Here is a 12,098-nt window from a genome sequence, read left to right as displayed (position 1 = left end):
GCCCATACACTTTAAACAGTAGGATTCCTCTCTGGCCTGTGACCTCATGCTGCCCATCCACTCGGAGGAGTGATGGTTTATAAATACGAGCTTACATAATGCCAAGACAAAATTGATTTAAAAGTGATCCTTTATCACAGCCTCACAGGAAACACTTCTCCACAGGTGGCCGGTTTGAGTCTCTGGTTGTTTATTTCTATTTGCTGCCTTGATGGCTGATGTGTTTATTGATTTGCCGGTTTGTCCGGTTGGCTGGTTTTCTTGGCAGCATCCTACTGCTGCATCTGTTACTACCTCGAGCGCAGCGGCAGAAAAATATGAACCAAGACTGCAAATCTTCCTTCATGAAGAAATTGAATCTTATCATTTGATCTCAGACTAAATGCAGATACCATTTCTCTCCAGAAAACAGCTACAACTTAAAAAAAAAAGTCATTTTAATTGAACCAATTTATCTACTGACTGGAAAACATGTTTGCCAAATTCAGTGTCTGTCAACATGTGTCAGTTTTTCATGAATGAAGAAAAACAACTATGTTTTTGTATTTTTGACTGTGTAGTTCAGATAATCCAATGATTTTTTAAAAGTGTTTTATTAAAGTATAAGAAGAATTATCTCAACACATTTAGGAATATATAATCCCGAAGTCTATATGAAATTGGGTAATTTTTTCATACTTTTTGTTTATGCATTTTTTTTAAAGGAGCATTTACAGAACAAGGAACAGGGAAACCATATTACCAACATCAACAAGATTAATAATGATAAGAAATGGAATTAAAATAAAAATAGAAAAAAAATATATAATAATTAGGGCTGGACCCGAATGTCCAAATATTTGTTCGGCAGTATCCGGATATTAATTTTGGTATGCGAATACCCCCCACCCCCTTCCCGGACGTTACGGGGCGGAACGAATATTCAGATATTCGTCTTTAATAGGGCCCGAATATTCGGAGGCCAGAAACCACTATTCGAACCAGCCCTAATAATAATGCAGTAAATTAGAAAAATACAAACAGGGGGAGCGTCTCGGAATGAATTGGAGGTCTGTGCATCACAATAACAGAGTGACAATAGTCGTTAATGTTTATCTCTTTCAGTGTCTAAATACACACACCATTTTCTCCATCCTTTTTTCCTTGGTCCTTTTTTGGAGTCTTGTAGAGGAGTCCATTTACTCTATAATATGCAGCTTCTTAACAATATTGACAAATTGGGCTGTGGTAGGGCAATTTTCTGGAGCCAATGTTTTGTGATGTTTTTTTTACTTGCTGCCAATAAAAAATCGTGCACTTTTTGTACTTGCTTTATCACCACTACTTGGGTTTTTATTTGGACAGTAATTTCTCACACAAAATTTAAATTTTTGTGGTGAAACTATGATTTTAAAAAAAAAATCTGATTCATTGATTTATTTTTCTCTTTTCCGAAAAATAGTACAAATAGAATATGATGAAACATTAAAAGGAATTGACCTATGGAATAAACAATGTAGATCAAATGTCCTGAACATCCTACAATCCCTCAGTGTCTTTAATGCAGCTGCCACTATCACTCTTTTGCATTTTTCCGCCCACAGGGACCTCATTGGAATGTAAGATATAAAGCACACCCAGACCAGAACAACTAGAGAACTGCTGTTGTGCTTTGATCTGTTTCAGTGACACACCAACCACCTTAATTAGCATGGAATTCTTGTCATTGCTTTCAATTATTTTTACCCACACGTGCACTACGTGTCGCATGGATTTACAGTAAACTAAGGTTCATTTGAGCATACTAAAGCAGATGAAATGAGAGGCAGGAATAACTGCAGCATCAGTATCTTTTCAACTCTCACACCATAAGCAAAACTTCAAAACCTTGTCAGAATTTATTCATACACATACATGGACGTCAACATCTGCTGTTGAACGATGACTTGTGATGTGTGAAACAAGACATTGGCCTTCTGATGACCAGACAGCGGGCATAGGACTGAACTCCACATGGGTTTGACCTCTCACCTCTTCAGTCAGGGTACCTCTCCTGCTATTTTTCCCACCATCAAACATAGTGTTGATCGCTGTGCAAATGTCCTCTGCAGATGTTGATCGTGAATTAACTGATCACTTCATGGAATCCCAAGGTGCAGATTCCTACGAGCAGCAAAATTAGTCCTGTAAAAACTTTGACAATATTGTGTCGTTTTTTTTCCAGTCACAAACGTTTGTGCTGTGCTGTGTTGTGAATGCCTGTAGAGGCGCTGTCACATGAGACCCCACTGCTCTATAGGAAACCCCACGGTCAACCAAGATCATCTTACAGGCAAACGTGCTCACATATACAAAAGCACTAGCCCATACATGCACATATGCACGGCCTGTGGAGGCCCTTTGACCTTCCTTGTCTCCCTTTTAACATTTGATTACTGGTTTTGCCTTCACCTTCTGTCACAAAATGCTGACGAGCAGGAGGTGTGTAAGGAGGTCTTTAATGTGAGTGTTTATGTGCAGCCATGCTGTTAGGGGCTCTCAGAAGAAAAGAGAAGAATAGTTCACAACTGCTGCTTGTATGAATCTCCTGTTGCAATATCAATTGGCGAACAAAGCTTTCTGCCCACTGTGTCTACTGTAAGACTGATTACAAATGTCTTCTTTGTCCCCGTTCTGCTCGCAGGAAGCGCTTGTGACGAACGCAGAACCAAAGAAGTCAACCATCCATCTCAAAACAAAGACACCGACGCCAGTTTCCAGGATGAAAGTGCGTGCTGGGCTTTTTTCAGTAGCAGGCCTACATGTGTGCGTCTTTGTTTATGCGTTAATGCTCCACAGTGTACCCATTATGGAAGCTTTTGTTGGGAGTCTGCTGTGAAATTGTTGTTTACGCCTGACATTCCCAGGTTAAACTTGCGTGAACCCTTTAAATTCCCTTACATAGTCCTTTTTAACACCAACCATGTGATCTGTGTGACGTGATTAACATAGCATGGGCATGTTTTGGAAAAGCTGTTTTCCAACACCAAAGCCATTCCTGTGTGCGTCTGTGTGGGTTTCTCACAGCTTTAAAGATGTTATCAGTGTCAGCTGACTTGATTTTTCAGGTCACTCTGCTGAATAGTTGATCACTTTTCTGGTTTTAACACACTGTTATGGGCAACCTGCCTGTATTTGTTTGTCGGATAGAGATATTGAAAGATAGCGTGTTTCAGATTTGCATTTATTCCCTTGCTCTTGTTGATACTATGGCAGGATTATCCAAATTTATTGATTATTTATTTTGTATATTTATTTGAAGCTACAATTTAGCAATAAAACATGTTTATTTTTCCATAGTGCAGCAAGTGTAGGTGTCAAAACAGTGACATAAAATGTAGAAATAGCAGCTTGAGATGATCATAATTAGTGCTTTTTACACCAACCGTTAAAGTAATCAGTTTTATAATGCAGTCCAACCTATTTTCATTCACTCACCTGTCCGTCATTGTTTATAATGTTCATAGCTTGCTAGCTATATTCAATCTTTAACATATTTAACTGTGTTCCTAAAATTATGCAGATAATTTTACTTTGCACTGTGAATCTCATTCTGTCCATCTGCCATTTTCTTCCACATTTTTAAAGATTGCAGCAGGAAGCGCAGAACATCGAGACAAATCCTCTGCTGCCACTCCACGGGCGACGACAGGGAAAAAGAAGGTACAGGAAATAACCTTTTCCTGTCAGTATGATTAATTGTCTTTTGTTTACGGGCCTGTTGTTTTACCACAGTTTATTTCTCACTCTTTCTGCTAAACGCTCACTGCTTCCTTATCTGCTCGAATGCCCTGGTTCTAATTAGCCTCAGTCTATCTCTCAGACAGCCTCTGATGCCTGTGGCCTCGCTGCGTGGTCACATGATGTGATCTGATAAAGGCAATCTGCTGCAGGAAGCAGCAACGTGCTTATTTGCAGGGAGAGACAAACATGGGCTCTGGTATGCTGTTACAACTGTGCTGCTACAGATGAGCCTTGTCACAGAGAATGGCTTTTGGCTATTGATCTGAGTGCAATTAAAGGCTGAAAATTTCCTGTTTGTGCACGTGTTTTAGAAATTGAGCTCTGGGATCATTAATTTAAATCAAAAAGTTCAACAAGAGAGCTACATTTGTAGTAGAAAATCTAGTTAAGTTTGAAGCACTCATCATGTGATGCCACAAAATGGAAAAATAGCTGGTAAAGTTTATATTTTCATACTTCTTTTCACAAGTAGAGGTGAAGTAAGTAGTCATTTCTCATTTCCTCACTCAGTTTCTTTTAGGGTTTTAGACGCACTAAAAGGATGTTTGGAAGACAGTTTTAAAACAGATCTGGGGTCATAAATGGCTCAGTCATATCAAGACTTGTGTCGCTGTAGAGATAAAAGAAATGCTGACTGATAGCAAGATAAGCTCAGGAGGATAAAGACATCCTCTAATGACTGATGTTTGTTTTACTTCATAGTCAGTGAGAAAGCTTTTGGTTTTAGCAGAGCCGGTATGTAGAATATTTGTAAATGCTTGAAGTTACTTTACCTTTAATCATAGGAGTTTGCCCCTCAGGCCTCAGTGTGCTGGTGTGCAGCTATGCGGCAAACTAAACACACCTCCAGTGAGTTTTGATGTGACCAGACTGCCTCGAACATTGCTTTTTCTTATATAGGAGGATGGAGAGAGAAAGGAAGGTGGGAGAATAGTATTGGAGGATCTGCAGCAAAGGGCAGTGATCTGGACTCGAACCCATGACCACTGCGTCAGGGACTGTAGCCTGTTTGTTTATTGACCGTTTACTCAACCAGTAGCTGCTGGGACACACACCTTGAAGATTTAAGATAAATACACAGAATATGTCCCCTTTGCACCCAACAAGTCATGTCCTTTTCCACGGTGCAAGCTGATCCGTTCCAGCCTCTTAGTGTTTGGAATAGCATCCCCATCTTCTGAGCATGATATCCCGATTTTTCTAACTGGAATTCTGAATGTATGGCTGGTTTTATTCCTTTGGGAATCAAGAGAAAGAAAGACTTGACTGGCTCTGCATGCAGCCAAAAAAGTCACTGCAATTGGTCAATGTTCACACCCGTCCTACATTTCTGCCCTCCAATTGGTTCTCTTGTCTCGACCAGCTGCATCCTGTGCATGAAGCACAATGTGTGTTCAATATCACAAGCGAAAGATCAACATTTGGTCCTCCTAGTAAGCACAGAACAACAATTAATCTAGTGAACATACACAGCTTCTGCACCACTAAATAAAGCTACAAACAGAAATGCAACAGCATGGAAGAGTTTACATTATTCCTTCAGGTGTGAAGCAGGTATTTAACCCTTAGATGCACAACTGATTGGATTTAAGTGGGTCAAAAATGTCCAATATTAGAATCAAAGAGGGTTTTTTTTAATCCCATTTTTGTCATTGTGGTTGAGAATATTTTTTTTATTATTGTTTGTATTATATTTTTGTCCACACAAGAATGATTTCATGTTTGAAATATGTTTATTATTCACTTTATAACAGATATTGAGCATTTTGATTATTGAAAAAGGAGAACATTACACAGAACAGCAATAGAGGAATATCAACATCCATTTTGTTGACATTTTCTACTCTTTTCCTCCAGCTGTTGCTGCTCTCCATCCTTCCAAGTTTGTGCATCACCTCTTCTATGATGTTATCTGTAATTAAGAGCTTGGTAGAAATATAAATATTATCATTTCTTTAAAAGTATTAAAGGTAACTTAGAAATTTAAATGGAATGATATCAAAACCATGCTTTTGATGAATTGCTGGAAAATAAAGTGATAAAAACTTTTCATTACAAATCCAAAGTAGTTTAAATCAATCCACTGGACTTTAAGAAAGTTCCTTGAAGACGTTTCACCTCTCATCCAAGAGGCTTCTTCAGTTCTGGTGGTGGTTGGTGTTGCCTCAGCTTTTAACCCTTTGTGAGGTGTGTCCAGGGCTATTATTCCAACGACCGATACCAAAACTCATCTGACTACTCAACGATGGTCGTTGTGAGTATCGGTGGGGGTCGGTGAAATGCACAGATGTCACTGAGCCCTTGAGTGCTAATGATGGTTGAAACGTCTTCAAGGAACTTTCTTAAAGTCCAGTGGATTGTTTTAAACTACTTTGGATAACCATGACCTGGATGAATGAGAACCTGCACAGACATTGTCATTACTAAGATATTGCAAGAAAACAACCTCACCAGGTCACTTTTGACCTATTTATGCATGTAAGAGATAAGACATTAATTTTAGACTGTGAGCATAATGGAAAGTTTTGTCAGTCAAAGTCAAGTCAAAATTTATCTGAAAAGCACTTTCAAAACAACCCCAGTTGACCAAAGTGCTGCACAAGGTTAAAATACCAAGATTAGCAATGAGCTGACTACAGAAGTTCTACCGAGGCTTTCTGTTTGTTTCTCTGTCAGCAAGATTACAGAGCTGAATTTCATAAAACTTGGTGAAGAGGTGGAGCACCTCCAAAGGAAGGATACATAAAAGTTTAGTGCGGATCTGACCACCTTCTTTAAAATTGAATGATATGGCTTTGGCCTTGGCAGAGGACTACGCTTTCTAAGTGCTCCTCTAGTTTTCCTTATGAATGGCTCATTTTTGACGACCATGTTCGAGGTTTTGTCCAACCAACGGTCCAAACATCAGAGTAATTCAAAAGATATAAAAAAGAAGTAACTACATATTGCAATAATTAATTATGTTTATATATTATATTTCATTTTTTAAGAAGCTTTTGAAGCACAAAGCCCACCTACTTTCCAGCTACTGATTCCTAATGATATAGCTGATGCCATGAAACTTACAGATATCCTTTGCTGTCACAAAAAAAAAAACCCTACAAAAACAAACAAAAAAATTGGGTTAAAGGATTAGAGAACTGGCCTCCTTAATGATTTATCAAGTGATTCATCATTGCTATGAATATGTACTTTTATAGCTGCATTTTCCAAACAATCCTGTACAGATATGGTATCACTTCTCATTACCGGTAAAGACAATTTGTTTTATTCATCACAACTCAGACATTGCTACCAGTGCTGCAGCAGCTTCTGAGGCACTGGGAGGTGCAGATGTGAGCGATTAAATTCTACAATATTTATTGGCCTCAGGTCTGGTTTAGTAGTAAAACACACACAAACAACCAACCACACCCACTCGCTTAAATTAGACAGCCATAAACACGCCTGTTTTATCTCTAGTTTGATTTAAAATGCACCCGTCAATAACAATAATGTTGTGTGATTAGCAGATATTTATGTCCTCAGATGAACTTTAGACTCAGTTGCTTTTGGCGTAGTATTACTAGCGCCTTGTTGTAAATTAATATGAGGGTCATTTGGGCTTCAACATTTTTGAAAAGTAGACCTTCTGTTTACAGTTTTCTGCTCCATATTCATCAGTAATAGGTAATAAACTATCAAAGGCTTGATTGGCTCAGCGTACACATCAATGGTACCATTTTTATTCCATGTTTTATGTGTTGTTTGCTGACCCTACTCTAATCACAGTAACAGGGTTGCTAATCCATGCGAATGTTAGCTTTTTCTCAGCAGTAGAAGCTAGATATTTAGCTAGCTGCTACTGCTGACCAAGAGGACAAACTGACTGATGGAAAACAGTAGAAACAATTTGTCTTATCCAGATGATATGAGGTAGAGGGAGACATTCGGTCAAGGCTGATAATGTTTTGAAAAATAGAAGAGAGAACATAACTTTACTCTACCCATTCTTTTGGAAAACTGTTTGATGATATAAATTCCAGCATTTATATCATCATGTTTTCTTCTTCTTCTGTCAGCTGAAAGGTTATGTTAACAGGGCCGTTGTGGGACACACGTATAACAATTACTATTTAAAATATTATTTGGATTTAAAAAAATGTTCCCACAAATCCAAGAGATGTCAATGAAAAAATAATACCACAAAAAGGGGATTTAAATGTATTTATTTATTTGTTAAAGTTATTTCAGATTCAATTTGGCCATCAGGGAGGTGGGACAAGAGAAAAATGGCATTTAGGGGGAAACACCAGACCTATTTGTTATTTAAAAAATATTTTCAAACATTCTTTTCTCCTGGTATTTTTAAAAGTTGGTCTCAGGACGAGTAAATTTACACAACAACTGCATGTTCTAGTATTTTGTACGTGAGTTATTTAAAATTTGGTGGGTGGGATGTAAACTGTCCTCCAAATCTAGAATGGCCCGTGGCATTGCAGGGAAGCCTTCTGTTGCTATGATCAGCAATTTTTTTGGAAAAACAGACAAAGGTCATCTTTTCTCTTTTTGAGCAAAAGCGCTTAGTCTAACATCTAATCCTTAACAAAGCCAGATGAAAGTAATTGTGTTGGATGTGCAAGCGAGAACAGGTACGGATCAGATTGTAAAGACATTTCTGAAAAACTAGACATGTGAGAAATGAGCTGTCGATGAATAGAGATCACATAGCAGTGGAGGCTGTTTTCAAGCTCCTTTTCCTTGTTGCAGGTCAACAGAGAGAAAGCACATCAACATAAAATATCAAGTTCTAAATATTGCATTTGGCTTCTCTTGGCGGTCTTTGAGGGTTTTACTCATAAACCTTCAAATTATAAGTTAATCCATGATTTAGAAACGAGGTCATATCCTCATTTTGGTCTGTCGGACTTCTTTGCCACCTAGACTATTTAATGCTTGCTGTGTCTGAGCTAGTCTTTGTGCACAGGCAGATACAAGAAGCAGAGATGGAGACTGTAGAACGAGCTAACAGTATTTAAACTGATGGGGAAACCTGTGTCCAGTGGGAATGATTATACTTTTAAAAATGTAAATTCCATCATTTAGTTTGTCGATCAAAGTAAAACTAATCATCTGGTCTGATAGCCAGTTGTTTGTTTGAATTTGATAGTATTGTTACCACAAATTTGAGAATTTTTTGCTCTTCCTTGTCTTGCATTTAAGTAAACTGCACGTCTTAGGCTTTTGGACAGTTGGACAGACAAAATGAGAGTTTTCATGAAGCTCTGGGAAATACAGATGAACATTTTTCACTGTTTTCTGATGTACAGTACTGTTCAAAAGTTTGAGGTCACCCAGACAATTTCACGTTTTCCGTTGAAACTCATACTTTTATTCATGTACTAACATAATTACACTATGGTTCTCTAATCATCAATGAGCCTTTCAGCACCATTAGCTAACACAATGTAGCATTAGAACACAGGAGTGATGGTTGCTGGAAATGTTCCTCTGTACCCCTATGGAGATATTCCATTAAAAATCAGCTGTTTCCAGCTAGAATAGTCATTTACCACATTAACAATATCTAGACTGGATTTCTGATTCATTTAATGTTATCTTCATTGAAAAAATGCCTTTCTTTCGCAAATAGGGACATTTCTAAGTGACCCCAAACTTTTAAACAATAGTGTATATTCCAAAGTATATTTTTAAGTGACCATTTTATCCAAGAGGAAAACAGACATTAGTGGCAGTGATATACAAGCATAAAAGCTAAAACTCTTCACACAGATTTCACCATACAGTGAGCAGTAATGAATGAATAAATGAACACTTTTTATTTACTTTTCAAACAAACATGACATTATTGGAGAATTGAGAAGCTGCTACAATTTCTCTAAGGATTTTATTGATTACAATCACATAAAAGCAAAACAGCAACAAATCACGGCAAAGAAAAACCTGTAGTAACATCATAGACAAAACAAGAACACCTTTTTGCATCTTCTGTCTCTCCATGACGTCTCCTTTACAGGCTCATTGTTAAAAACAAAGCCTGTATGTCCACATTCCCTTTTCCTTTTTCCTCCATCGTGGTTTTCTGTGAAAGGTAAATTTAGCTGAGTCAATCACAAAGTTCCGACGGGCAAAATCCATCCCAGGTCTAGCTAAAGAACTAATTATGTTTCCAGAGATGCATCCATTAAGTGCACCAATGGCTAAATGTCTAAATGGAGGCTGCATGCATGGATTTTAGAACAGCCCATTAAGTTCAGCACTAAACAGAAATGTTCCATTGGTAATTGGTGTAAAGGCAAAAAAAAAGTAAACCTTTTAATTCAGCCGAGGAGCCACTTTTAGCATTAGCTGTTTCTGACCATTATCGATGCTTAAGTTGTTTGTGTCAGGCCCATTTCGTACTCTGTTTACTGCAGCCAGACAGCTATTTGGCTTCAGTCTACATCAGCAGCGATACGAGTGCTCTCCTTATATACGAGGAGACACATTCTTTAACATTTCCCTCAGGTTTCCTTGGTTGTGACTTAGTAAAAATGCAGAAGGGTAGTTTTCACAATGTGGCTGTAATTAGGTTACGGTTCTTTTCCTACACGACAGTTGGCGGTTCACGCTGTTTCTACCCACTCAGGGTCAGTACGGTAAGGCAAACATCAGTCTAACCTGACAGTTTTACAGGCTAACCTCTTTTTTCCTCCACTCATTTATTGCTCTCTCCCTCTCACCTCATGAGATCCCTCTTATGCATGTTTTATAGCAACCTGAGCAAAGGTTGAAAGCTCCACTGTGTGTTTCTACACGTGTGCCCATGTCTGAATGAGCTTGATTGTACAGAAACGTTACTAGCCATGTATCACTTACCTCTCATGCCAGCTCACATATCCTGTCACAAGACTTAAGGCTCGCTGTCTGTGCCCAACAGGTGAGGAAAGGGAAGAGAGCCGGCATGACTCAAGTTGTCCCACAGCCCAGCCTCTCTGCTGGGTCGCCCCACACAAGGCCTCTCTCCATACCCATAGTTTTGCCGCTGACCTCAGAGCTGAGGAGCCCCGGCCAAGAGGGGATGGAAACGACACCCGGGCATCACCAAGACCCCCCTGAAGCTGCCTCGCACGTTGCCCACCACGATGTCAGCTTCTCTGGCAGCTTGGAGGCCCTTAGCAGGTCAGTGTGTCCTGTGCATGACCTGAAAATTACAAACACGGGCTAATATCATTTTGTGAGCTGCTCCACAGGAAATTAGTTAATAGTAGTAGTAGATATTACTTTGTTTTATGAGCCTCTTATGTGAGGTAAAGTTGTGATGCCTCATTATAAGGAAAAAAAGTAAAGAACAGTGTAGAATTCAGATACTGTGTGAAATGTTCTCAGCCACTCCTGCAGTTTTATGATTTTATTATGATCACAGCCTTAACTGTGTTGAACTGGTGTAAATGAAAACCGAAGGTCGTAGAGCACAAAGCAAAGCTTCCCTGCTATGTGCCTAATCTTTAAAGTTACATCATTTCTGTTTTGTGATGCCATCTTGCCTCTATGTGGAATATGAAGGAGGGCATATCAGCAGTAAATAGGCTATGACCTCTGCTTGCACCGGTGATGTGCTGTAAGGCCAGGGTAAGGGTTAAAACTGTTCAGAGACCTACAGCCTGAGCTCCATGGCAATGTGCTTTTGGCATGCAAACAAACCTATTATAAGAAGCTGAAACTGGACCCTCATAGTATCGAGTGTCTTCAGTCCTGGAATAGCAAGTCTACAGCTGTGTCTGTTGTTGGGGTACTCGCTTTTCCACCAGGAGTTTTAACCCACTCACCTGTACACTGCTACTTTTCTGTTATTTTTAACTCCCTCCAAATGCTGTTTATCCACAATGTAAGTTTTAAATTCAGAATATTATTGTTTCTATTTGGAAAAAAAAGAAGTGGATTTTTTCTTTTTCAGTGGACAAACTACAAGACATAGTGTGTAGTAAAGCAATAAATGTCATGCGTATGATGCTTAAACGTTTGAATTTGAAATTGAGACACCATTTTGGCCTTCGCTGCAACTTGTAGAACACACTGGTGACCTTTAGTAGGACATTAATCACAGTTCAAAACTGTGTCAGCACTAGATCCATTAACGCATTACATAAACGTTTAGAATGACACACATGGTCACATAGTCATCTTATAAATGGAACTTAGTTTATCAGATTACGTTGAATGCATGTCAATTTGTGGTACTATAGCTTTATCGGCAATAATTTTTTATTATCTGACAAATTCCAGGGGCATTATACAGTATTAAGTACTGTCTTGGAAAAACTCAACTTAATCAACTTTTTTCTTTGGTGTTTAGC

General features: G+C 38.7%; 1 protein-coding gene across 4 annotated transcripts in view; it reads left to right on the top strand.

Moving 5' to 3' along the window:
- fam13a (family with sequence similarity 13 member A) overlaps window positions 1-12,098 on the top strand; it is an 87,046-nt gene that overhangs the window by 19,465 nt on the left and 55,483 nt on the right. For all 4 annotated transcript variants that reach the window (XM_051946187.1, XM_051946188.1, XM_051946189.1 and 1 more), the window contains exons 6-8: window positions 2,663-2,746; window positions 3,607-3,681; window positions 10,682-10,923. In XM_051946187.1, coding sequence (XP_051802147.1) covers window positions 2,663-2,746; window positions 3,607-3,681; window positions 10,682-10,923 — 401 coding nt within the window. The remainder of the gene's footprint in view (window positions 1-2,662; window positions 2,747-3,606; window positions 3,682-10,681; window positions 10,924-12,098) is intronic.

Source organism: Acanthochromis polyacanthus, chromosome 3 (assembly GCF_021347895.1).
Source record: "Acanthochromis polyacanthus isolate Apoly-LR-REF ecotype Palm Island chromosome 3, KAUST_Apoly_ChrSc, whole genome shotgun sequence".
Classification (NCBI taxonomy): domain Eukaryota; kingdom Metazoa; phylum Chordata; class Actinopteri; family Pomacentridae; genus Acanthochromis; species Acanthochromis polyacanthus.
The sequence above is the reverse complement of the archived record's forward strand: the minus strand, read 5'-3'. Positions and strand labels throughout refer to the sequence as shown.